Here is a 27,020-nt window from a genome sequence, read left to right as displayed (position 1 = left end):
AAACAGCTTTGTTATTATTTTTTATTTTGAAAAAAGGTTGTTAAATGCTATTAACATTTGAACAAAAATTGTTTAGTTAGATGGCAAATTTTAATTGGATCGAAAATATGTGTTATAAAATCATAATTAATAGAAAATTCAATGATTCCATTCCCTTTCTAATCACTCATCTTTATCATGTTTACAACTCTTCCCTTAAAATCAGCAGGTTAAAGAAGACGACAGCAACAAGTTGTTTCTCCCGATGACTTCGGTTGAAGGTTTGAAGTGGGTTGATAAGCAGAAAGTCTGGATGATTAATGAGCGCAAGTTGTGCTCGGGAAACATCATCGAGCTTGAAGGACGTAAGTCATGTTTCTTCATCTGTAAGTTGCTGGGCTTTCAGTAAACAACTTCTGTTGCCAGAGTAATGTAAAAATGAGTCCAACAAGTGTTCAAAATGTTGTAAACAATGTTTTGTTTTCAATTCTAAATGCTAGTTTTAAAACTTTAAATAAAATATAAGTTTATGTTTTTGTGGTGCAAACCAACTGTTGACGACAAACGCTGAAGTACCAACAACAGAATAATTCAGAATAATTAATTTCTGTTACTTTGTTTAGTTAGGGACTATCAATGGAATTGAATCCAATGAATGACAAAAGTGTTATATTGACTTAATTTTGGGGTACACTATGCACGGATCTTTAATGTAGCTTATTAATGAATTTCAAAGCCAAAAAGGTCGAGTAAATCGACAGCATCTTAATAAAGACATTAACTAGAGATACTACAAGTTCATATTAAAACGTTTTTTTCAAGATGGTGTTGATTTACTCGACCTTTTTGGCTTTGAAATTTATCAAGCTAATATTTTTTACTTTTAAATACTTACAAGTTTAAAATACTGAGAAAAACATATGCTTTTAATTTAGAAGATTTTTTTATGGCTTAAAATTAAAGTCATTTTCACCAAAACAAGAACAAAAATTAACAATTTTGGTTTAAAATATTTGTAGAATCGCCATCACACAGCCCTCATATTGTTGAGGGCAGGAAAGCTGTACGACTCGAAGATTCAAAAGATGTTGTGCTCGTTTTGGAAGACAAAGTTGATCTGGTGAGTAGAAAGTGTTAAAAACACCTCAGTATTTGTTATAGAATTTTTTTGGAGCATAATAGCTTTCAGGTTGTGCTTAGACATAGAATGAATATCAAAACCCATACAGAAGTAGGTAGCATTTTGTGCACGTTTCTAATATCTCTTTTTCAATATAGTCTATGATGAAAAAAGTTTCATAATTATTTACAAAATATGCCTAATTTTGTATGGACTTTGATATTTTTACCATATTTTGCGTTTTGTGTTTTTATACAAAAATGATTTTTTTCTAACCACAAATAAATCTTCAAACAGGGGTTCCCAGCCTTTTTACGGTCTCGTACCACTTGGACGCTCTGTAGTGTCACGCGTACCACTTCTTGCAGAACAACTAACTTGATTGAATCTTATTTTTATGTATTTTTAGCTTACAATATTCAACGCTATTTGTAGCTTAAGCTATTAAACAGTATAAAAAAAAAAAAAAATGGAAGCTACTCGCGTACCACCCGAAAAACCTATGCGTACCACAGGTTGGGAAACCCTGCCTTAAAACATTTAACAAAATTACAAAAAATGAAACTATTTAAAAATTTTATTTTAAATATGACATAAAATAATTTGTATCTTTTCAGGCGAATGAGTCCCAGTACGCCCGATCGAGCGACATCTCCACACTTCGTCACCTCAATGACTGCAGTATGATCCACACACTTACCCACCGCTTCGAAGGGGGGCTTAACCAAACATTCGTGGGCCCCCATCTTGTATCAACCGTGCTGCAACATACTTTACCACAACAAACCAACTTCTCCAAGAAGGTTTGAACATAAATTACATAGAACTGCAAAGATATGAATCACTACTTGCAAGCAGTTTCGATCTAATGTAGAGTTTGGAAAAATTGAGGAAAGTAGATTTATTTTGCATTTTTGCAAATTATTTCCCATTTTTTGCAATATTAAAACTATCAATAACCAAAAGTTATTTATGTTATCTGGATTGGGTTAAAAAAAAATCTACGATGCCACTTAAACTGTGTCTATGTACATAGTACATTGTACAGCTATGTTTGGAACAACAGCAGGTTACATCCCATTAGTGATTTTTACAGAAAACAAGTACGTTTCCAAAGGGCTTGATGGAACGCACATATACAACATTCCTGGATTGAGTATATTTTGTTGTAAGAAAATATTTAAGTTTAAAAAGCATCGATATAAACTGAAGAATCCGTCGAATATAAACTGAAGAATCTATTCTTAGTGTAACATGTATTTTTACCAAAATTAAGCTTTTGCACACTTCTAGTATTTTGGGCTTTTTAAACTAATTTTCTGACTGTAAAAATCTGTCAAGCAAATTCTTGAATAAAAGCATTTTTTACCAAAAATCCCCTTAACCTTTTCCAGATAATGGAAACATACAAGGGTAGCAGATTAGGGGATGCCCCTCCGCACATATACGCCATGGCCCAGCAGGCCCACCAGAGAATGATGGCCAGCGGAACCGACCAGTGCTTGTTGAACCTGGGCCACTCCGGCGCCGGTAAGACCTTCGCTTGCAAGCAAATCCTCAACTACCTTGCATCGACGACCATCAGCTCAAACAACAGCATTCTGTCAGGTTTGTAGTTTGCTGTTGTTGGCATTTGTTTGATTGCTTGGCTTAAATTAGTTACCTTTATTTATATGGTAAAATATCAAGAGGGTTAGTGAGCGATTTTCAAACAAAAAATTAGGGTTAGTGAGTGGTTCTCAAACCTTTTTCCTTGTGCCGCTTTTTTTAAAAAGTTTGTTAGACTTCGGATGCTCCCAGCGATAATAATTTTACTAATTTTTATTAAAATTGTACAATGTTTTTTTTTACTTTGGATCACAAAATCATAACTTTAAGAATTTGGTTACCATAATAAAATTTAGGTACAAAACATTGTGAAGCAAAATCTCTGGCCCACCTTAATTTTAACAGGATGATTAATTTATGCGGTAAAATAGAGCTTAATTTATGGACGTGTTCAACATTTTTTTCTGCTTTAAAGTATATTATGTCATTGGGAAGATGTGTTGCTTCAATAAACCTCAGTTTTTTGTTATGCTAATTCTGTAGTTTTGTGGTAAAATATAAATTTTACTAATGCGCAAGGTTTTTATTTTTTTCTGCTTTCGTATTTTGATTTGGTTGATAAATGACTAAATCTAATATAAAAATAAACTTGGCTGGCACTTTTAGCCCTTTCTAATTTATTTGTGACAAGGGTATCTTTTGAATTATCAACACAAGAAAAGAAAAAATCTTTATTTGTTCAGTAAAGTTAATAAAGTTACCAATATTAGTTCAATGATTTATTTATATTGTTTTAATTTGCAGTTGACAAACTCCAATCAGCGATGCAGATCGTCGATTCGTTTGGATCAGCCTCCACTAATGGGTGCTATAGCGCCTCCCGATGTGTGGGTTTGTACAACCTCGACTTCGATCGAACCGGGCAAATGGTGTCCGCATCCGTTCAGGTGAGTGGAGATTAAGTTGAAACTAAACACAGCCTAGTTTGCTGTTAAACTTGCATATTTTGTCATTCTTTGGAAACCTAAACCACTAAACCTTATGGGAATAGCTGCTAGACTTCTTTTTGAATGGAATTTTTTTTTTTCATTTTGAAATTTTGTTTTAATTCAAAACATTGCAGATTTTTTTTAAGGAATTCTGTTGTCATATTAACTACTTGGCTACATAAACATGTAGGAAAGTGTTTCCAAAATAAAAATAATTTCATTTATAGTTCTGTTGATAAAACTAGAAAAATATTTTTTGAGTTGTTTTACTTTGCGTGGTGTTGGCGTAACGACAGATAAAAAAAATAAGAAATTGCTGGAAGAGCTTTATTACTAGAAACATTTGCATACTATCTTTGCATTAATGCAAAATATTTGCAGTCAATGTTGCTTGAACGAACTCGTCTTTACTCACGGCCTGAAGGTGAAGGAAGTTTCAACATATTCTACCAACTTTTGTGCGGAGCAAGCACTTCACTCAGGTATCCTTGCGTTTATTGCTTGCCATATTAGGCTGTAGCTTAACACAACCAGTGCAGTGGTTCTAATCAGGCATTAATTGAGCTTCAAGGGGTACATATAAAAAGTTTGGGAAATAATGTAGCATTTATGTTTACGCTTTTTTTATTTTAAATTAAATATTGCATTTAAATTTGTCTCCTGTTGATAATTGTAGCCATAGTTTTGATTCATGCTTACAACAGTAAATTTTGCCTGATTTACAAAGTAAGTTTTAGAAGCAGCACAAATTAAGCTGCGCAAACTTGGTGAATATTTTACAAAAAGAAAACAATTTCCTTTATGTTCGAATTTAGCTTCAAAACTGCTTCAAATTTATATTTCAATTAGTTTAAAATATTTTGAAAGTATTTAAAGCGAAATATTTTACGAAGCTCGGGGTTTAATAATAAAAATGACCGAGGTTATAATTTAGGATCAGGATGCAGCAGTGACACTTATCACGACATTTCATGAAAAGTTAATTACCGTTGTTCGAATAAAAAAAAGAACTAGCGACATTTAGGTGAAACTTTAAACATATTTTTCTCATTTTTAAGTAAAATAACCACAAAACTAAATGTTTGTAGAAAGGAGATGTTTTTTCTTGATCTGGAGCAAGAAAACAACCCAGTCCTGCGTAAAACTTCATCGATCGATGAAAGTGAGAACTTCGCTAAAGGTTTCACAAACTTGCAACTAAGCATGGAAACTCTGGGGTTTAAACCAGACGAGGTCAAAGCAGTTCTTCATGTGGCAGCAGCTTGTATGCATTTGGGGGTCGCTGGTGCAGAAAAAGGTAATATTTTGGGTTCAATGACTTTATTGCTTTGTATAATAATGCAATTTTTTATATTGTTATTGAATTCTACAAAATTTTTAGATTTGTAAGTGCAATTTTTTTTTTTGGCAAAACAGTTTTAATAAAATTAAGTTATTTTTTTGCCAATTCAATTAAATGGTTCGTTTTTTTGCAACTGTGATAAGTTATGATTTATTGATGTATACTTGGGGGTTACCTTTTCATCTCCATACGTGTTTTTTTTTACATGAAACTTTTTGATTGATAAACCGTCTAGTTTTCAAATAAAACCATTCTTAGTTGTTTTTTAACTTTTTCTCTTAATTTTTAGTTTCATCTGATCGGTTCCAATTTGCGAACGCCGATTCGGCCCAAAAAGCTGCTTCTTTACTCGGAGTTACGGTCGAAAAGTTGTCCAAGATGATATTCCAGCAATCTCGGGGCCAACACAAAGGAACGATGCCACGAACCGGTTCAATATCGAGGACTGGGTCCGTGTCGTCGCTAAAAGGATCGCTATCACCAAACATTGCAACCAAAAACATGGTTAGAATTTGTGAACATTTTTTAGTAATTTGTATAGTATATTTAATCCTGTTTATTTTAATATAAATTAGTGTTATTTTTTTACATAGGAAGTATTATGGACACATTTTAGAAATAATTAGCTTATGTTTTTTCCACTAAAAGTCGACTGTGTACAAAAATAATTGTTACATAAGAAAAACTATGTTACCTTAACATTGTAGATGTTTTGTAAATTAATCTTTTCTTAGGATTGGTTTTCAAGTAAAAAAACAAAACTAAAAACCAGTAAAACCACACATCTTTTGTTAAATATTTATTTTTATTTCCACAGAGCAACATGAAATCTGTTTCTTGCGAGCTTCTTCTGCAAGCTTTTGTGATGTCACTATACGCAGAGCTATTCACTTCAGTCACCACTCTCATCAACAGGTAAGTTAAAATGCTTAAGATTTTATGAAAATAAAGTCTTTACAAACAATAGACAGTTGACTGCAAGTGGTTTATTCGTTCAGATACGATATTATGTTTTCTAATGTAGCGCAATCAAATATAACATTGACTGAAGTAATTGTGCCTGGCTAGTGCAAAAACAAATGATAAATTAATGTTTACGTAATGTTTGACGTTTAAAATGTGCTTATGGCTACACTCGTTTTTAGACGAAGTAACTCGTTTTGTTGGATACAGCATGACACTTTTGCTAATTTATGTGTTATAAAAGTTTGCATAATTTTACTGGAAAAATTGAAACCCCTATTATAGCATCTGCAACAAACACCAAACCTGGTATATATGTATTTATAAATATATATATTATGCTGGAATTACATTGTTCGATACATCTTTTTAACCTTGTAGTCGATAAATACAGACACCACCAAATTTTTCAATCAAAGTTCTAACTACATTATTTGCTTTTATTCAAGTAATATCGTCATGTTGAGTTTACTAGCTTCATATTTTTATAGGGTTTTCCATTGTTTTAGGTATTATCTTGTCGTTGATAAACTTTGTAAACTTCACTTTTTGGCCTATATTTTTGTATATTTCTTACAAAGCAAAAATGTGTTATGTTGAGTTACTTCATATTTGGACTAAATTTTCTCTTTACCGCCTCAGATCCCTTTCATCGACGCACCACGCTCAGAACACAATCCACCTCCTTGATGCGCCCGGATACCAGCAACCACTAGGGGGCAGCACATTCTACGAGCTGGTGTACAATCACTTGCAAGACTCACTTCATGTTCTGCTCCACAATGTAGCTTTCGTTTCACCAAGGGACAGATATGAACAGGTGCGATTTTATTAAGATTAATTGGCGATGTAAAGTTTATTTAAAAAACAGTTTGAAGTTTTTTGTAATTATGATTTGTTATTATAAACAGTTTTTTTTTTTAAGTTCATTTGTGTTTGAAAAAAAAAGAATTCCATTTATCGCAAGAACTGTATTTTTTGTGTTGTGAATTAGGGCTAAATTCAAAAAAAAAATTTGTTTATTTTTTAATATTTTTGTAAATGTACCGACGTTTCCAAAACCTATGCAGGAAAACTTCATATTGCAAATATTGCCGGAAGAACAATTTTGCAATTGATACAATGCGTGACAGGAACAGTATATTCATTGACATTTTAACTAACCCTGCAATTTGATAAAATTTTTACTTAATATAAATCCATTTTCCATTTTTAACAACTAGTTAAGTATTTTTTCAGTTTTCTGTCATCACATTGCATTTAAGATCCGGATTCATCCAATTTTTCATTAAATCCAGTCAAATATTGTTAATTTTTTTACAATTTTAGTAAGGATTTAACAACGAGACTTTTCTATCACTTTAAATTCAAGATCCATTTTCTGTCCCAAATTTGCTTAGAACAAAATATTTTTCTTTTTTTACTTTAGGAAGGAATTGACAACGATATATTTATCCCCGACGAAAGTTATTCCCCTTCTGCTGACGTCATCGACAAGCCCCCTGTGATTGGGTCGAGCGGGGGCAAGGGGCTGCTGTGGGTCCTCGATGAAGAATCCTCTGCACCTGGCTCTTCCGATGAAACTTTCATCGAGCGAATGTTGCTCAGCGCGAGCGAAATAAGTGGTCGGTCGACATTGTGTGTTTTTAAAATATTTTTAAATAATTCGTTTTTTTTCCTTATTTGGAAGTAATATATTTATTTGTAACATTTTTTTTAATGCTGTATGTTTTAAAATAGCTTTATTTTAATTTTGTAACATTCATTCCGTTCTGTAGCATTAAAATGATGTCTAGTTTTCTTTCTAGTATTAAGGTTTTTCAACTGACGACGCTGACGTATTTCATAATCGCCTAAAACGTTTTTTATCTTTTTATTTATTTTTTATGAAGTTGACTTATTATTACAATCCAACAATCTATAAAACCAGAGGAGAGGAAATAGTTCAACGAGTTTTATTTTATTTATAATTAGTCAACATTCTTAACAACAATCACTGCAGCTAATAAGTGAGCATTTTTAGTCTCGGTTAAAAATAATATACCTTGAACTTCTAGACGCGTCAGTCGTACAAGGAACTCCCGACAAACTGCACTTCACAATTCTGCACCAAGGAGGCCACACGAAGGTGGAATATAACGTCAGGGATTGGGTCAACTTCGCCAAGTTCAAATCCATGGACGCGGTTGCCATAGAAACAATGCACGAGTCGAAAAAGTAGGTTTTATTGATGAAGCAATGCAGTTTTGTTTTATAAAGCTTTTTTATATGGGCAAAGGTAATTTATTTTCAAGTCTTAAGAAGGACTTAAAATCGATGCACAATATCAACAATTTGTTTGGTAGAGAATTTGTTATATTTACCAAAAAAATACTCATCAAGTTTTTAATATTTAATTTTTCCATCAAACACTATTTATTATAAAGAAATTGCTAAAAAATTTATAAAATTAACAGAAATAGGAATGTACAGAATCACAAATATGGTTGTCAAAATGTAAGTATTGCAAGAAACACTCACTGTCTAACCCCTTACCTTTATATTCCCAGGAAGCACATGCAGGAATTGTTCGGTGGAGGTGAGTTATCTTACGGTTCAGTTGCCGGTATGAGACTAGACGCGGGGAATACCCTAAGACGAGCCACCAGCTTCCGCAACGCATGGGCGCCATCTGGTGGTGGTGTCGCTGCAGCAAAGAAGTCCTCGTGCATGATTATAAAGCGACAAGTTGTAAGTGGGGTGATAGATACAAACGGTTACTGATAATTATGTAACGTTTCTCTAAACCAGGGGTTCTTAAACTGGGGTCCATGGACCCTTTGGGGTCCGTGAACTAATTTTAGGGGGTCCATGAAGGCCAAATTGAAATATTAGTGTATATTTAAGTAATCAGTTTTTCAAAAAAGAGTTTAAGAAGAATAAAACAATTTACCACTAAATGTATTTAGACTGTATTTTACTTAAATCATCAGCATTTTTTGAAAGTCTATTTGATTGTGACGTCAATTTATGACGTCATATTTGAAAATTTGTTGCCTACCGGGGTCGCAAAGCCAAAACAAATTTTAGGGGTCCGCAGTAAAAAAGTTTAAGAACCCTGCTATAAACGAAATTATAAATTTTGTCGAATCTAGCAAAAACCCTTTTTTGCGTTGTGTTGCTTAATATTTATTTTCATAAATTAAATCATAGAGGCTCCAAAACCTTTTGTAAAGCGCACCCCCAAAATATTTTTGGGTTCGCGTCATGGAATTTTGACACCAACTTGCTGATTTAATTTCATAAAAAGTAGCTGTTTTTATTCCAAATGATTCGAAACTTATCATGTTTAAGTGCATTTAAGAAAAAGGCCTTAAATTGTTTTTTCAAATAAACTATTTTTCTTTTGAAAAAACATTCTATTATTTTAATAATATACCAAGGAGTTTCTTAATTAAACACCCACCACTTATCAACCGAATCCAAATTTAATCAAAGAAGTTCCTAGCAACAAACAGCAAGATTCCACTTACCAACCTCTGTTTGTTGCAGGATGCTCTCCTTGATCTTGTGAAGCGATCTCATCCCAACTTCATCCTCTCCTGCTCCCTCCAGCATCTTCATCCAAGCATCATCGATTGTTCCGCTCTGCATCAACAACTGCAAGGATTCCAACTCCTCCACGTCGCAAGATCAATCAAGCAAGGTCGGATGAGTGGATAGGTTTTATCGGAACTTAATGATTCTCAAATGTATCATAAAAAGGCCTGAATGACCAAAATACCGCCTAAGCTGTAGGTAGGAGGTATGGGACGATCGGGGGCCATAGGTCTGGTATCGGCCGTTTTAGGGATTAGTTTCGGACGCCCTAGTTTGAGTTAGTAATCACAAGATCGAAGATCAATCATGCAAGGTTAGATTAAAATGCTGGGGTCATGTGAAATTAGTTAATTGTGTGTTAGAAAACGTCAAAATATTGTTTGGTAATATTACACACTTAAACCGAGGTCGTGAGTTCGAACCTCAACACAGACTAGTTGCTTTCTTGCGTTGCTTACACTACAATCCTCAACAACCAACTGGTTTGGGTTAGCCTTACTGAAGGCATACAGTGTACTATATATGTGTAACGGTAAATTTAATCAGTACGGCTCCAGAAGGGCTTGATCACCAAATACTCACATGTGTATCGTTAACATGTAAATACATGTCAACCTTTAACAGTGTTGTGTTTTCAATCACGTTTGCGCCTTGCTTCTTTACAGAGTCCAAATAAGCACAGTTTGTTGTAACTTAAGTTGTATTCAGTCGAAATCAGTAAAAAGGAATGGTAACGTAGTAGTAAGTGAACAGCCTTTTATAGGCTCACGAAGTAATTACAAACACACCAATTACATTCCTGCAGTAGGCACAAATCAAGCGCGTACACACAAACATTTTCAAATAAATCACGCACGAGCATTTCAAATAAATCACGTACGAAATACAGACATGTGTATAACCCATAGTTCAGTCGTAAAATACATGTTAACCCTCCAAATAAATTACGTTAAATTGCTAATTGGTCAACTACCTGCAGGTTACCCCGAGAACCTTGTGCTGTTCAACCATGATGTTTGTGCCGCTTTCCTTGGCCAGTAGGAATCCAGAAGGATTGGATCATAGAATACACATGTGTATCACCCATAGTTAAGTTGTAACCCTTCACTAACCCCCACCCGCAGGTTACCCCGAGAACATGGTGTTGTTCGACTTCCGCACCCGCTTCGACGTTTTGTTGCGCAACTTTTCGTCAGACCTTCCCACCAACTCCACGTCTGTTGCTTTGCTCGAGGATCGAGAGGCTGCGGAGAAGATCGTGCAGATATTAGATCTCAGTAGATCGCAATATCGCATCGGCAACTCACAGGTAAGATTAAATATAAACAAACTAAAAACTCCGGTAACATTGAATGTATAATAATATAAAATCAAACCTAAAAAGTCCGGCTAACCGACACGAACGAAATTTAGCGGTGCCACAATTTTTGTCTTGGAGGTGTTGTCTAATAAATCTAAATATGATCAAATGTATTAGCAAAGCTATTTATGAACAACCGATTACAGTCATTTAAAGGTGATCTACAAACTTTACATATAATACAAAAAAAATGGATTTGCTGACTAATTCCGCACCGGGAACTCAATGATGACATTAAAAATATAAAATTATACCTAAAAAGTAAGATTAAATATTGAAACCTGATCGAAATAACAGGTGGAATTAAATATAAGCAAGCGAACTGATCATGGACAAAAATTGTGCGAACGGTGTTATATATATTCTGCTTTCTAAAGTTGACCAAAACGTCACGCTTTTAACATTGCACAAAATTTCTTGATTTACTGACTAATTACGATTGAAAGGTATGAAGTGTGTAGGTGCCGAATCCTATGAATTTTGTGACTTTATTTGATCATTAAAAAGGAAAGGGACTTATTAGTTCATTATTTGGAAATCATGTTGAAATATACTTTATATAAGAAATTGTAGCCAAATTTAGTACTTGAACCAATTAATACGTGCCCGTTGTGCCAAGTTACAAAATACGCCAAGTTACAAAATACACCAAGTTACAAAATACGCCAAGTTACAAAATACGCCAAGTTACAAAATACGCCAAGTTACAAAATACGCCAAGTTACAGAATACACCAAGTTACAGAATACACCAAGTTACAAAATACGCCAAGTTACAAAATACGCCAAGTTACAAAATACGCCAAGTTACAAAATACGCCAAGTTACAAAACACCTATGTACTCATACACACACTTACACCAACCTTAACCAGCACTTATTGTCGTTGCAGGTGTTTTTCCGCCTTGGTGTGTTGAACCGGATCGAGGACAAACGAAACGAGAAGGTTTCTGCAGTCATCACATTGTTCCAAGCAAATATAAGAGGTTACCTTGCGAGGAGGAAGCTGGAACGTAGGAAGGTGGGTTGGCATTATGCAGTTTGAACGCGTTAAAGGTTATCTCGATCACTAGAAATATGAAAAAGCTGTTTGAATTTTTTTATGTTTTCTCATTTTATATTACTGTAGGATGTTTTACCCCCAAGATGCCTTAACTTTTACGCAATCTTCCATAAGTTCTACAAGTACTCCTCTCATACTTGTGCCTAACATAGATCCAAGACGTGACAATTCGCTTGTCCATTTATTAAAGTGTTCATCAGCTGATTGGCTATGTTGAGGTCCAGGAAGTAACAGTCCATTACGTCCATTAGTGCATAGGCGCAGAATAAAATACATAGGCGCAGGAATAAAATTTGCGTATTTATTGAAAAGTTTGTCGAATTCCAGGGCGTTTTGGCAAAAATTCAGGAAAACGCTCTGCACACCACCCACGCTCGGCGCCTATCAATACGGAAATGTTATGTAGTTACAGGTCGACTATTAAATGCTTATCCCATATATATTATATTAGGTCCAGGACGTAGCGGTCCGTTGCATCCAGCGCAACATCCGCAAGTTTATGGCGATTCGCCAGTGGCCTTGGTGGAAGCTACTCACAAAAGTACTCCCTCTAGTGGAAGTTGTGAGGACCGAAGAAGAACTCCACGAAATACAGGTGGGGCTAAAGTGGGGATGGGTGGGGCTAAAGTTGGGTGGGTGGGGCTAAAGTGGGGGTGGGTGGGGCTAAAGTGGGCGTGGGTGGGGCTAAAGTGGGGGTGGGTGGGGCTAAAGTGGGGGTGGGTGGGGTAAATATGTGAGGAGTTTAAAGTAACTTATATTAAGATAGCGGGGTCGGACTATATCGGGAAATTAGGTTTAATTGGGTGAATTAGGTTGGAAATATAATAATGAGTTAAAAGCTAATATTGGGCTAATATCGGTAAAACAGTAAAAATGAGACTGAATATGACACCGGGGTTGTACGAAGGATCAAGTGGAAACTGTATTGAATTTTATTTAAAAAGGACAAAAAAATATTTCATTTTTTTAACATTTTTAACCACAAAACCAAGTTTATAACTGCTTTTAAATAATATAAAACGGGAAAGGTGCTAATTCACTTTAAGCTGCGTTGAAGATATTGGATTACAGATCACATTTTGTGCCTCATATACAGAAAAAGATTTAAAAAAACTTGCGTTTTCATTATAAATGTATAGATTTGACATCTGGTGGTTTTGATGTGAAATGACAAATAAACTAAGAAGAGAAACTGCAATAATTTTATGTTTTTTTTTTCACCAGGCGGAACTTTCGAACTTGAAGGAGAAATACGATCGTGTTGTCGCTGAAAATGATGATTACAAAACAGCCAACGCAAAATATGAGACAAAAGTGAGTGAATTTTGGGTTTGATAGCAATGAATACTAGCCGTGGCAAAACTCGGGAGGGTTTGTTCCTAGAGAAACTCTGTTGTTGTAAAAATCTATTAAAAATTCTACAAGGGAAAAATCCCACTAAACCTACCAATCATAAAATTGTTGCTTTAAAAACATAATATTTTGTGATACAGTTGTTAGACGCATTGTCACATTATAAACTTGCTCATTTATTTGTTCAATAAATATAAAGGTAATAAACCTGCAACAAACTTTAGAGAGATGCGAAATGTTGTGCAATAAGTACAACAAACCTTTGATTAGATCTTTGCACTAATCTAGGGACCACCAAACTTTTTACAATAAAGGCCGGACAATTTTTTTATCAAACTCAACAAACTTACTTATCGTTACACGACGGAAATCGATAGAATTATGCAAAAACAACTGTGGGGAGTTTTAATAAACTGTCGTACCGTTTAAAATTTCATCAAAATTTAGTTTTGAAATGAATTCAAAAACGGTTTAACTGTACTTTATCTTCATTAATGAAATAAGCCGCGGACCGGTAGAATTAACCCATTTAACAAAGCGGGAGAATTAACTCTACCGGCCGTAGTTTGGTGACTTTGTAAACCAGGGGTCGCATCTCTACAGGGGTATTTCAGTGATCGCGTGTGGAACTAAACAAATGTTACAAAAAGTGCCTCCAACCCTTTATCTTCATAAATCGCACTTTTTTCCATATAATAGAATTAACTTTTTTTTCTGGGCCTGTAGTCTGGTGGCCTCTGTACCAACCCACTAATTACATTGTTCCTCATATTGTTCTTATTATTCCAACCATACTAGTTATTCCGATTGTTTCCACTATTCTCTTTGTTCTTACTCCTCCAGATGCAGGAGATGTTGATCCACCTTGATGAGGAGAGATCTTCGTGTCTCCACGCCACGCAACTTCTCGAGCACGAGAACAAGGAGAAGAATAGGTTGGAGAAGATCGTCAAAGGTTGGAATCACTGTTTGTCGCGTATATTTAGTTCGGGCAACTTCTATTAACCATGTGATGTGTTATATTGGTTGAACTCCACTATTTGTCGAACAAACCAAATATTGGAGCAATTCAACTAACACCCACCATGCGACCAGTAGAAATAAAACGCTAGTAATGAATGGTTTTATTTTCATTACTATGCCCAGCCGGATCTAGGTTTGTGTTTGGGAGACTATGCATTTTTTGTCGGGTATTACGTCATAAGTTACGTCATAAGGTGACCTGGTATTGAAGTAACTTTAATTTATTTTATTTAGGTTGTAGTTTTTTTAAAAACTACATTCAAAGGATTTTTCGCTTTTATAAAGGCATGGCTATGTGCCTTTGCTGGATCCGCCCTGGAAGTATGTTTCGACAACTTAATCCAACTGTGTAAAATATAAAAAGTCGTAAAACATACAAACGCGCAACGCACAGTTCATGTTTAAACGAGGTTAAGTAGCAATTTTTGTAAAATTAAACTAGTCGAATTTCAAAATCCTCGGATATTTACTCCTTACACGTATATCACGCACCACATTCAAACGCGATATAGCATCGATTCTGTCTCCGTTACTGCCACTTTATATCACACCCACTTTGAGATAGGCTATAACAGTGTTTCTTGATCAGGTGAATGGTTCACCCCAGGGTGAATAATTTTTTTCCAGGGGTAAATAAGGGTGAACTGTCAGAAATGGATGATAGTCCATTGTTTTTCAAACTTTGTGACTGTGTTTTGTGCTTTCGTAGCTTTATATTCCTGGACTCGAGAAATTATAGATTTACAATGGTATAACTTAGCTTGAGTTGATCTTAACAAAAATCGAAACAAACTAAGTCATTTTGTTCCGTTATATATAAACGAGATAGTTTTATCATAACATGAGACAAGGGTGAATGAAATCTTGAGATATATGCTAGGGGTGAACAAAACTAAAAAATTCTAGGAAGCACTGGCTTAGCATGTGTTCTCCGCACAGAGTCCCAGATGCATGAGAGCTCGCTCCAGAAGCAGGTTGAGTCGATGGAAGTTGAACTTGCTGAGAAGCGGCTCCTCTACGCAGACCACCACATCACCACCGACTCTGATGAAGACATGGAAGGTGGGAACGCTATTCCTATGGGTGCCTTAACACTTGTGTTGTAGAAGCTTGTACCAGTGGTTTTAGTCTCATCACCTACTTGCTAAATGAATTGAAAGTAATCCGGAGCCCGGGGTTTCACTTGAACTTGTTTTAGGTTCTGCACGTCACTAAAAATCTCTATTTGTAACAAGCCATGCCCTTTTTCACTTGTCCAGCCCGCCATCTCCTTAAATGTATTTAAACTTGAAAAAAACATTTTGAATAAACTTAACACCAATAAACAGCACATTAGCTTTTCAAATAAACCACGCATGTACAGTAGCATCCATACACGGCACATTTAAGAAGTTCTACCGGTTCCGTCGTTTAGGCTACCTACACAGGATGCCTTCATCAGAGAATGCAACAGCACCTGCAAATTAAATTATACAAAAACGTTCCCCGATAAAGGCATCCTGTATATTAGGCCGGAACGTTGAAGAAAATAAATAAGTACCAGAAGAACTTCTTTTTAATATATGCCATTCCTGGTAGCAACAGCATATTCACTGTACATTAAAGTTGCGACTAAACGTTGCAGACATCGAGTACAAAGCCAAGTACGAACGAGCTTGTCGTGAGTTCAAGTTCGACGCGAAGCAGAAGAAGCAGGAATACGAGGATTCGCTGGAGGAATGGAAAGCTAAGAACAAGATGCTGGACAAGAAGGTCGGTGGGGAATTAGGGGATTCCCGGTGCCAAGCGATAGTATCGCTACTCAGTGGCGTAGCCAGCCGAAAATTTTTTTTAGGGGGGGCAAAAAGTTTGAACTTTTTTGTTTAGCTTTTGTCATTGTATTAACTTCTGTAACGAACACAAAAACAATGCTAGCAAACCGTATCGAGCAGCAACTGACTGAGTGTTAACGCAATACTCAAAAACCATTCAAAGAGTAAAAAATTATCTAAAAGTAGTTGAACTACAATATAAAGTATAGCAAACGTAACATTTGCTACATCGTTTGTATTTAATGTTACATCGTTTGACGTAACAATGCATGACAATTGAAGGGTTGGCATGCCTGTGATCGACTGTTGTGGTAGGCTACTGCTCATAAACGCTAAAAAAAATTATTAAGAGTAAAATATTTATAAATTTTGGGGGGCCCCCCACCCTTGCCCTCAATATTAAAATATATGGCTTCGTAAAGTCGTTATTTGGCTTAATGCTTGATTTATCTGAACAAATATAAATATTATTACAAATTTCTGGGATTAATTTTACAGAAATGTTAGTAGAAGCACCACCTAATATTTGTAAAACCAAAACCTACTGCAATTTAAATGAAAATAATATTTTTGTCAGCTAACACCAAACTTCTATTAAGTGGCAAAAAACATTCCTTAATTATTGTGACGTAAACAATACATTTCAGTTGTCACAAGCGCTGGAAGAAGTTGACGAACAGCGCCGCCTAGAGGCGCAAGTGCGCAAGAAGCTCCACCGCACGGTGGCGGAGTTGAGCGACGCTCGGATCCATTTGGAAGAAACTTCGAACAAGAACCACGACTTGGAGAAAAAACAGAGGAGGTGAGTAGAAAACAGATTTCACAAATAGTTGATTAAATCAATCTTTGTAAATGGCCATATTTGTCTAATTTTAAATAGAGGAATCAGGTGGCACTGTATAAAGGCAAAGTGTATTGAGTTATCGACAACTTTCGCACAACCGTGCTTTATCGGGTCAAAGTATCAAGTTTGTTCTGATAAAGCACGGTTGTGCGAAAGCTTGTCGAGAACCATTACAATTTGTCTTTATACACTGCCACATGATTACCCTTTAAATTAGTAGGGTTTGCTTGTTCTAGCTTTTTAGTTAAATTTTTTTTTTAAAGATATCATAGTATAAAAAAGGTATTTTGCTCATGTAGTATAGCTAAAGTCAAATGTATATTAAGAAAAAACGAAAACTGCAAAACGTTTACGCCTATTATATCTGGGAAAAGCTAAAATATCATGCTTTAAACCGATTTTAAAAGTTGGAAATGTATAAAAAGGGGATTAGGAGAAGAATTAAATATTTGAACTCGAACTCTAAGTGAAAGATCAACATAATTTAAAAATCCCGCTACTGTGCTTGAATATGTGACTTTGCTAAACTAAAACCCTCCATATTTTGTTTAATTGCATCTTTATGGGAGAATACAAGCTAAAATACAATACTAAAACTGTATTTAAGCCACAACAATCGCCGCGTTCTAGAACTGCTACGAGCGGCTGTGACGTCACAGTTGTGTTGTTTCGTCACAAGTGTTGTTATTGTTGCAGGTTCGACAGTGAGTTGTACGCTCTGCAGGCAGATGTGACCGACCTTAAGGTCGTAAAGGACCGGGTTTTGAGGGAGAAAGACATGCTCCAGATGGAAAAGAAATCGGTGGAGAATGAAATCATGGTAAAAAGTTGTTGGAAGTTGATTTAATGTGGTCTACTTAGAACATGGTACAAAGTTGTTGGCAGATTGTAGCTGTTATTTAATATGGTCTACTCAGTGCTGTTTTTGTTACTTTATTGCAATTGAGAGAAAGTGAATTGCAGTACATTCTGATCATTAGCTTATATTATGTCAGTTATATTGAGTTTTTGGCTCAAAAATCACTTCTTTGCTTAAAAATTAGTTTTTCAGTTTTAAAAATGAGTTGATTTTAAATGAAGCGTTAGTTGATTAACAATTTACTTTTTTTATTTGAATAATGACTTTATTACGAAAAATTAAAGCGGTGCAAAATAAAGGATTTATTAATAAAAACGTAGGTAATTAAAAAATACCGCGAATTATTTGGTGATTTCCCAAAATATTGTTTCTTCACCTGAAACAGTGAGTTACTTATTGTTAGGAACGCGATGATGAGATCGATTCGTTGAAGTTGAAAATTGAAAGATTAGAAGAAGAGTTGGAAGATGTTGGTGGAAAGGATTCCGACGATCGACAACAGGTGAAATAACCTTACTTGTGAACAATTTGCCTCAACATTTAACACTTTTTGGTAAAGAGGCCATTTATCTTTGCCAAAAACGCCAAAGTTTAATGTGTCAAAATTCCCACAACTATTACATTTTTGGTGGTTTTTAGGGCTAGTTCCTTGAAGATTTTGCAAAAAGCTCACATTTTATTTATTTTTACTGACAATTACTAATTTCCCCATCACTATATTATTTGATGTTTTTAACGGCAATAGCTAATTTTTTTTTTATATGCTCAGATATAGGACCCAAGCTTACATTTTGTTTTCGTTCCAATTTACATTTTTATTTTTTAGCTTTTTGTTTAAATCTTACTTTTAAATTATGATTTATCTCAAGTTTGTTTTATTTGGTTTCTGCAACTTACTTAGTTTTTGGCAAAAAACACAGATTTCATTCGTTTTTACCGACAATTACAATTTTTTTCATTTTTCTTGTTTTACTCCTTGTATAAAAAATTTTCTTTTATTCATTTTCGGCCAAAGTTTTTTTTTTATTTACATTTTTTTGACTAGTATTTTTAGTTTTGTGCAGGAATCTAATGTTTTTGTTTTTTAACTGTTACAATTTTTTCTCTGTGCTTTTATTTATTTTGCCATTAACTTCCAACCACTACTTCAATGTTTTTATTTATTTATTTTTTTTTTTTGTCCCAAAACCCAATACATCGTTTTTTGTACAATTTCTTTGATTCTTGGGCAACAATTTAATTGTTTTAATCTATAGTTAATAATTTGGATCATTGTACGCTATTTCTTGTACAAAAACTTGTTTTTTATTCGCTATCGGCAACTTCCTTATTTTTTGCAAAATCTCAAATTTTATTCGTTTTTACCGACAATTACTAGTTTTCCTATCTTCTCTTTTTGCTTTTATTTTGTTTTTTCAAATATTCAGATTTCATCGATTTTCTTCTAAAATCACTTTATTTTCGCAAAATGTAACTCCAACCCACCACTATTTCCATGTTGTTCAGGTGAACGCTCTGAAGCGTCAGATCCGCGAGCTTGACTCAAAGGTTCGCGACCAAGAAGAAGAGTTGGAGGAGCAGGCGACCAGCATCCACCATCTGGAACAAACCAGGGATCGACTCGAGATGTCGGGAGAACAAGCTCGCCAGCAGAGGGCGCGGGAAGTGGAGAGCAAGGAAGACGAGTTGGAGGAAATGAGATCTTCCTATCAGAAGAAGGTTTGTGTAATTAACAATTACATTTGGATGTAATATATTCCGGTCAAAAAAGCCAATTTTGTTAATTTTTTTAAAAACTTTTCTATATAGGTGCAGTTTTTATCGTTTTGAAAAATATTTGTTACTAGGTTTCCGTTTCAATGGAAAATGTTATTTATAGCAGAATATATAATTTGCCTCTATTCAATTAAATTTACTGGTTTTCGACCAAAAGTGAGTTTAAAAACACATGTTTAATTGAATCTAAGATGAGTTGGAGGAAATAAGATCTTCCATCATTTGGCCCACACACAGCAGTTACACAGGCAGTAGCAAAGTTAAACCAAACAACTCGGTTTTCCAGTTGGTTTCGGGATGTTTATATTTGGACAAACCGTAGTTTGTGACCTTTGCGTAAAATAAGGCGACCTTTACTTCCCTTCACTCCGTTTTTAAAAACTGGTTTTCCCCAGATCAAGCAACTTGAGTTCCAAATTGGTTCCGGAATAATTAACCGCGATTCTGTCTTCATTTGGCACAAAGTAGTTTGAGAACTCTGCATTAGAACTTATTCCTGTAAATACTTGTTTCCTCCAGATCAAGCAGCTTGAGTTCCAGTTGGATGAGTTGGAAGAAGAGCGCTCAAGCATGTCGAAACACCGCCACGAGGTGGAGCAAGAGCTCGACGCACTCAAGCGTGACGCCAGTGGAGGTCATGACCCCGAGAGTGTGAGGCGGTTGCGTCGCGATTTGAAGCGCTACAAGGCATTGTTGTCGGACGCTCAAACAATGATCGAACACCTTAAGGCGGATGTTGTCAGCAAACAACAGATGAGGCAACTGAAGGCGCAGGTGAAACTAGTTTGATGTTTTTGCTCATGTTGTATTGTTTTATTGTTCTAATGATGTTTTACCGTGTTCTTTAAAAGTATACATCTAAAGGCGCTGGTTAAACTAGTTTTCTGTTTCGCACAACTCATATTGTATTGATGTAATAGTGTTTCTGAAATTTAAATTGCATCAGCATCAACATATTACAGAATATAATTTCGCAATAGCTTACACATCTAAAGGCGCGAAACTCCACTATTTTGGTATTTTAGTACCTGTTGTAATTATTGCTTTAGTCAGATTCGAACTCACGTCCGCAGGAATGTTTAAAATTAAATGTGAAGATGTTGTTGTTTATTTCCGTGAAAACACTGTATTATTTTCAACCTGTTTCCATTTCTTATAATGCGTTAATGCGACCATTTTAATGGTTTATATTCTGGCAATTGCGTTATTTTCTCTCATAACCTGCTTTATTATTTCCACCCCTTTAAAGTAACATTTCCTCCCCAGGCTCACGTAATGTTTATATAAGACTAAACTCGTTTGCTTGTATTATTTTAACCCTAATTTTGCAAGGTTTTCCTACTTTTACCGAGCTATTTCCTTTTATTTTCATCCCCATATTCCTTTTAACTTTCTCGAAACAATAGTGGTGTTAGCAACGGTGATATTATAAGGTTGACATTAATCCCCGAAACACTTGCTTTAGCTCGAGGAGAGCGATTATACTTGCGGAGCGGCTGTCAAGGCAAAGAAGTCGATAGAACTTGAACTTGAAGATGTCCAGAGCCAGCTGGATGAAGTATCCACGGCCAAGCAAGATGTAAGTTCAATAAATCGTGATCTGAACATTCATTTCTAACATATTATTTACGATTTCAATGTTTTTTTTAAGCTCTAATGACCTTTAGAAGGAGACTACTAACAGATAGATTTAGAAAACCTTTTGAACTTCGAAACTATTGTGAAATAGAACTTATTTTATTTATCACATGTAAAAATGTTTTCTTTTTTACCGCCATGTTTAACCAAACTATGACGCCTGTAGTTTTAGTGTGAAACATAAGCAGACAACAAAAGGAGTTTTCAGTTCCATAACACGCCTTAAACAAAAGTTTTAAGAGACCTCGCGTTTTGTGTGGCGCATTAAGTAAAAACTATCGTTACCAAATACTCACCCACTACCTCACTTATGACGTCATATTGTCTATTGTTGAAGGCTGAGTCCCGTGTGAGCGCCCTCCAGCGGGAAGTGTACGACCTGCGTTCGAAGATGGAGGAAGATTCGGAGGATTCCCAGGAGACGATCCGCAAGTATCGGACGCTTGTGTCGATACACTCCGATCAGCAATCTGCGCTCACCGAAACCAACACTTCACTCGAGGAACTCAAGGCTGAGAGGGCTACACTCAATGATAAGGTGACGTCAGTAAGCGGCAAGGTGACGTCAGTAGATGGAAGGTGACGTCAGTAGGTGGAAGGTGACGTCAGTAGGTGGAAGGTGACGTCAGTAGGTGGTAAAGTGACGTCAGTAGGTGATAAGGTGACGTCAGTGGATGATAAGGTTACGTCAGTAGGTGATAAGGTGACGTCAGTAAGCGGTAAGGTGACGTCAGTAGATGATAAGGTTACGTCAGTAGGTGATAAGGTGACGTCAGTAAGCGGTAAGGTGACGTCAGTAGACGGTTAGGTGACGTCAGTAGATGGTAATTGACGTCAGTAGATGATAAGGTTACGTCAGTAGGTGATAAGGTGACGTCAGTACATGGTAAGGTGACGTCAGTAGATGGTAATTGACGTCAGTAGATGGTAATTGACGTCAGTAGATGGTAATTGACGTCAGTAGATGGTAAGGTAACATCAGTAGATGGTAAGGTGACGTCAGTAGATGGTAAGGTGACGTCAGTAGATGATAAGGTGAGGTCAGTGGATGACATTGTGTGTGACGTCAGGAGATCTTGGTGTGACGTCAGGGCCACACCTTAGTGAGTCATTGCCATGTCTCTCTATAAATTGAAGCTTCTCGGAAAAAAAACTTTTTGAATTATTGATTTAAAGCAAAACAAATAGTCTATTATGACGTCATCATGATCTTTTGTTTAATTTCAAACATCAACAAAGTTATGATTTATGTTTCCAGGTCGCTTCACTTCAAAGTCAGCTTGAATACTTGGAGCAGAACACTGTGGATAAAGCGACCGCACAGAGGCTTGACAACAAGGTAGGCTGCCTTATTGCGTCACTATGTATGACGTCACCACTATATTACGTCACCACTGTGCTTTGCAGGCAAAGGATTTGGAGACGAAGTTGGAATTCCAGAAGACAGCCAACCGTAGGCTCGAGGTTTGTGAAATTCGATGTTTAAGATTCGAAAATAATTACTAAGACTGTTCAAATATTTCTAACACACAGAAAAATGCAATTTTCCTGAAAATTAAGTTTTTTAGATTTGTTTAACCCTTTTTATTTGTTTTAAATAATAACCGCTTTTAAATGCTAAGCCTTTGAATTCGTCATTTACTTAAAATATGTAAAAATATGTAATATGTACTGATTACTTGGAAACTTTAAAGTACACCGATGTTTTTGCAACACGGAAAATAAATCAGAAAATTTTATAAAAAACTTTAATTTCAATTTATTTTCATAGATAAACGAAATCAACTTCAAGATTTAAATCACACTTTATAAGACAACTTCGAGTTACACCAGGGGAATCCCCGTGTTTGTGCGCAGGTGCAAGTGAATCGATTGAAGGAGAACAATGAGAAGACAATGGGAGAGCGCGATTGTCACAAACAAGGAGAACAAAGGGAGAAAGAACAAGCGAAACAATTCCAGCGACAACTGAGGGACTCGAAGAATGAACAAGCGGATATGCTCAAGCGCGAACAAGAAGCTCTTAAGAAAAAACACGAGCTGGTAAACATTACAGTACCTAATGTCACCTTATGTCCGGTAACACGATACTTATTTCATATTCGCGACACATTTTGCATAAAATATCTGGTGTCGTCAGCGCAGTTAAGTACCCGTATAAGACATCGTTGCAGTTGTGCGTTGTCAGTGGCCCACTCGATTATTTTAGCTTTTTGTAAGCTTAAAGTAAACAAAGCACAAAAATAGCAATAGCATTCATAAATTCAAATTTGATTATTGTGGCAACGGCTTCGCACTGCTTCCGCAATTTTGTTAAATTCTAAAGAAATCTTGCTCAGAACTAATTTCAATAAATAAACTCCCTCATTCAGCCGAACCGAACCGAACGGTCACCCGGTTTTGGTTTGCGGCCCATGGGCAAGAAACACTCCAACAAACGATACTTTGGAACACTATACACGGATCTGTTCATAAGTTTAATGGTGAAAATAACGGCCCAAATAGACGTTTATCATTCCTTGGTGCGACTAAAGTGTATATAAACGGGTGTAACTGATGTGGTCTTCATATCACTGATGATGACATGAGCATTTGCCGAAACGTTTGAATAATAAGCATGTCGCTTTTTACGTCTATTTGGGCCGTTATTTTCGCCATTAAACGATACTTGCTATCCGAAAAACCATGCCTAATATTTGATGCTTGATTGTTTATCTTAGCTTGCCAAACTTGTTTTTTTAATGTATTGAGTAAACATCTTTGTGAACTTTCAGCAAATGGAGTTGGAAGAAAGTGAGAAGCAACTTGCTTGTTTGCAATCTGACCTTAAACTGGCATTCAAGCGCATCAGCCATCTGCAGGTAAGACCATGAAGTGTGTTCAACTTGCAGGATTATTAAGCCATAAACACAAACAGGATAACATGCTTTTATAAACTATATTCGCAATTCTGGCGAGTAGAGTTTGAACATTTTAGCCGATTAACGACAAATATATAGACTTTAGGAACTTGTAATTTTCAACTTATTAAAAAGAGAAAATCAGACGATTTCGTCGAACAAAGTTTGTGAAAATAAACGAGTATTGGCCAGAACTCGTTGTTTGGCCGACTCAGCTTTAGTACAATTTAAATCAACAAACAAATTACCGCGATCACACCTAAACCAGGGCCGCGGAATATTTCCTTCATATAAATAGAGTACAGCTGAAATGTTGCCGGGAGTAATGTAAAACTAAATTTTAGTGAAATTTTAAACCAAATAACAATTTATTAAAGCTCACGTCAGTTTTGAAACATTGTTATTTATATTTTCTTCGTTTAACGATAACCAAGTTCCACATTTATCCGCCCTTTGAGAAAATGTTGCGTGGTCTCTGATATAAAACAACATGGAAGACTTTATTTGATCTTGCAGCTCTCCCTCGAGGAAGTTGAGGACTCTGATGCGAGTGATGAGGATTTGTCAGGGAGCAGTGAGAGCGAAGAAGACGATCTCTTCCTCGGATCAAGATCTTCATGGAGAGGAAGACTCAGCACAGCTGGCAGCAGGACTTCATCTTCCAGGTAAGAAAATGTTCTTTGAAGTGGATTTTAAATTTGTGAAGGTATTTATTGAGTTTTGTAAACACGAAAAAATTATTTTTTAAAACATGTCTGAGTTCTTTGTCTTTTGATTCTAACTTTTTTTAGATCCATTTCTCTAATTTTTTTTAAATCCATTTCTATATTTTCTCATAACTTATTTTATCTCGCACATATTTTTTAACTCACCTCGTACCAGTATCTTTCCTACTTTTCGTCATTCATTTTCTTGATGTAAAGTCAAACAATTCTTTCAAATCACTTAAAAGGGCTTTGTCGTAACTTATTAGTTAATCACTTCTTGTTCTTCACACAGACAAACAATATTTAATCCAACTTTGAACACAATATTCCACTTTTTATCTGTTTGCTCCAGACTTTAAACTAAAATTCCCATGATTTTACTTTTACTCTTCTCATTGACTGCAATCACTTAAAGCTCCAACTTTATTTGTTTATTTTTGCTTCTCTCACTTTTTGCTCCTCTCACCTTCCTCCCACTTTTCTCTCTTTTTCCTCTTTAGACTCGACGATCAGGGACTTCCCCCTCCGGGAGATTCCCGCCTTTCAAAACCCTCCAAAAAAATGTCGAGAAAGAATCGCAAGAAGCGAGCGGAAGTCAAGGAAGACGAAGACCAGGATTTATCTCCGCTTAAGGACTCGATGTCGGAGGCAGGTCGCGCTTTGTTCAATGACATCGAGCGTTCCGACAGCGTCCAATCAAAGTTTGTTGAGTCGCGAAGTTCTCCGCTTAAGATTCCTCCTAGTCGTGAGTTGGACTCGGTGAGCAGCCAACTCGCTGATGAGAATCCGTCGGTGATTCTCTACGGAGGAGCGAAGAACATTGCCAAAAGCCTCGGACTCGCGAGCTCCCGATCGTTCCAAGCGCTCAACGAGAACCTCCGCGTCGTCAAGAGTCGACAAAATCTCTCCGAGCCGCAGAAAGCGAGAGCGGCTCTCGACAAAAAGATCCAGAAGCAAATTTCGCAGATGCGAAGTCGCGCGCGCAGCGTAACCGCCAGTGACGTCAGCGATGATGACGTCATGAGCGGGATCGAGACCTCGTTCTCGGATGCGGACTTTTGTTTGAACAATCGTGACGAGGATTCTGAAGCGGGAAGCGAAACAAACAATGGGAAGAAGAAAGCGTTCAAGTCAAGGTTTCTGAGCTCGGTTCAACACAAAGCGAAGATCCGAGCCGCTGAGAAAGCGGAGAAGATGCGCAAGATGCGGGAGGTCGGGAGGACAAAGGAGTCCGACAGCTCGTACTCGGAGGAGAGATCGGTGGAAGATTGGAGCGAAGACGACGAAGATGTGAGTTTGAGTCGCTTCGGAGTTCCGTCGTCGAGCTGGAGTTTGCACGAAGATCGATACGAAGACTCGCGATCCTGCTACGATGAAGCGCCCATGAAACATTGGAGCAAATCACGGATGCGGAAGTTGCAAGGATCGCAATACGACCAGGAGAACAATGCTCGGTCGCGGAGCAGATCTCGGATGAGAGAAGAGAACAATGAGCGCAGTTTGTCCCGGAGCAAATCAAGGATGCGAGAATCCTACGATCCGGAGGTTCGGAGTGTTTCGCGTTCCAGTGTTCGGAGCAGGAATCGATCGCAACTGGAGGAAGAAGATGATCATCGGAGCAGATCTCGGATGAGAGAAGAGAACAATGGGCGCAGTTTGTCGCGCTCCAGTGTCCGGAGCAACAGAGAAGCGAACAACTTCCACAATCCGAAGATCGACCAAAGAAGTTTATCGCTGAGCAGAGATCATGGTCGGGATTATGCGTCGGCAAAATGGAGCGGAGATAAAAAGATCTTCTCAAACTTCAACAGTTCCGGGGAAAGTTCTTCGGAAGATTTCTTGGACGAAGATTTCAAAAACTTGAGCGATGACCAGCTCTGTGCTGTCCCTAGTGGGGAGAACAGCTCGCTCGACAGCATCATCAGCAAATATTTGTACAGGAAATAAATTCATGCTTTACTTGCTTTTCTCAACAACTTTTCCACTTTTATACGCAAATGTCGCATCTTGATCAAGTGAAGGCAAATTGACCGAATCTTTTTATGTTTTTATCAGTTTTTATTACTTTAATCATGTTTTAACCCAGTGGTTTCCAACGTTATTGGCTCACGGCACCTACATGAAATGTAAATAGTCCGATATTATCGTGCTCATCATTATTAATGTT

At 36.5% G+C, this 27,020-nt stretch overlaps 1 protein-coding gene across 1 annotated transcript in view; it reads left to right on the top strand.

Annotated features, from left to right (window-relative positions):
- LOC146139031 (unconventional myosin-XVIIIa-like) overlaps positions 1-26,800 on the top strand; it is a 36,246-nt gene extending 9,446 nt beyond the window's left edge. The window contains exons 10-43 of the mRNA XM_083391591.1: positions 209-344; positions 999-1,099; positions 1,717-1,902; positions 2,494-2,707; positions 3,452-3,594; positions 4,018-4,118; positions 4,725-4,933; positions 5,268-5,482; positions 5,796-5,893; positions 6,584-6,761; positions 7,371-7,566; positions 7,999-8,158; positions 8,491-8,671; positions 9,473-9,626; positions 10,645-10,829; positions 11,772-11,900; positions 12,394-12,537; positions 13,167-13,256; positions 14,139-14,250; positions 15,258-15,380; positions 15,943-16,070; positions 16,777-16,931; positions 17,670-17,793; positions 18,236-18,334; positions 19,339-19,551; positions 20,128-20,382; positions 21,074-21,187; positions 21,584-21,784; positions 22,505-22,585; positions 22,654-22,710; positions 23,104-23,289; positions 24,021-24,107; positions 24,663-24,811; positions 25,354-26,800. Coding sequence (XP_083247717.1) covers positions 209-344; positions 999-1,099; positions 1,717-1,902; positions 2,494-2,707; positions 3,452-3,594; positions 4,018-4,118; positions 4,725-4,933; positions 5,268-5,482; positions 5,796-5,893; positions 6,584-6,761; positions 7,371-7,566; positions 7,999-8,158; positions 8,491-8,671; positions 9,473-9,626; positions 10,645-10,829; positions 11,772-11,900; positions 12,394-12,537; positions 13,167-13,256; positions 14,139-14,250; positions 15,258-15,380; positions 15,943-16,070; positions 16,777-16,931; positions 17,670-17,793; positions 18,236-18,334; positions 19,339-19,551; positions 20,128-20,382; positions 21,074-21,187; positions 21,584-21,784; positions 22,505-22,585; positions 22,654-22,710; positions 23,104-23,289; positions 24,021-24,107; positions 24,663-24,811; positions 25,354-26,800 — 6,351 coding nt within the window. The remainder of the gene's footprint in view (positions 1-208; positions 345-998; positions 1,100-1,716; positions 1,903-2,493; positions 2,708-3,451; positions 3,595-4,017; positions 4,119-4,724; positions 4,934-5,267; positions 5,483-5,795; positions 5,894-6,583; positions 6,762-7,370; positions 7,567-7,998; positions 8,159-8,490; positions 8,672-9,472; positions 9,627-10,644; positions 10,830-11,771; positions 11,901-12,393; positions 12,538-13,166; positions 13,257-14,138; positions 14,251-15,257; positions 15,381-15,942; positions 16,071-16,776; positions 16,932-17,669; positions 17,794-18,235; positions 18,335-19,338; positions 19,552-20,127; positions 20,383-21,073; positions 21,188-21,583; positions 21,785-22,504; positions 22,586-22,653; positions 22,711-23,103; positions 23,290-24,020; positions 24,108-24,662; positions 24,812-25,353) is intronic.
- Positions 26,801-27,020: the final 220 nt, after the last annotated feature.

The sequence above is a fragment of the Ascidiella aspersa genome, chromosome 6 (assembly GCF_963924565.1).
Source record: "Ascidiella aspersa chromosome 6, kaAscAspe10.2, whole genome shotgun sequence".
NCBI lineage: Eukaryota > Metazoa > Chordata > Ascidiacea > Phlebobranchia > Ascidiidae > Ascidiella > Ascidiella aspersa.
The sequence above is the reverse complement of the archived record's forward strand: the minus strand, read 5'-3'. Positions and strand labels throughout refer to the sequence as shown.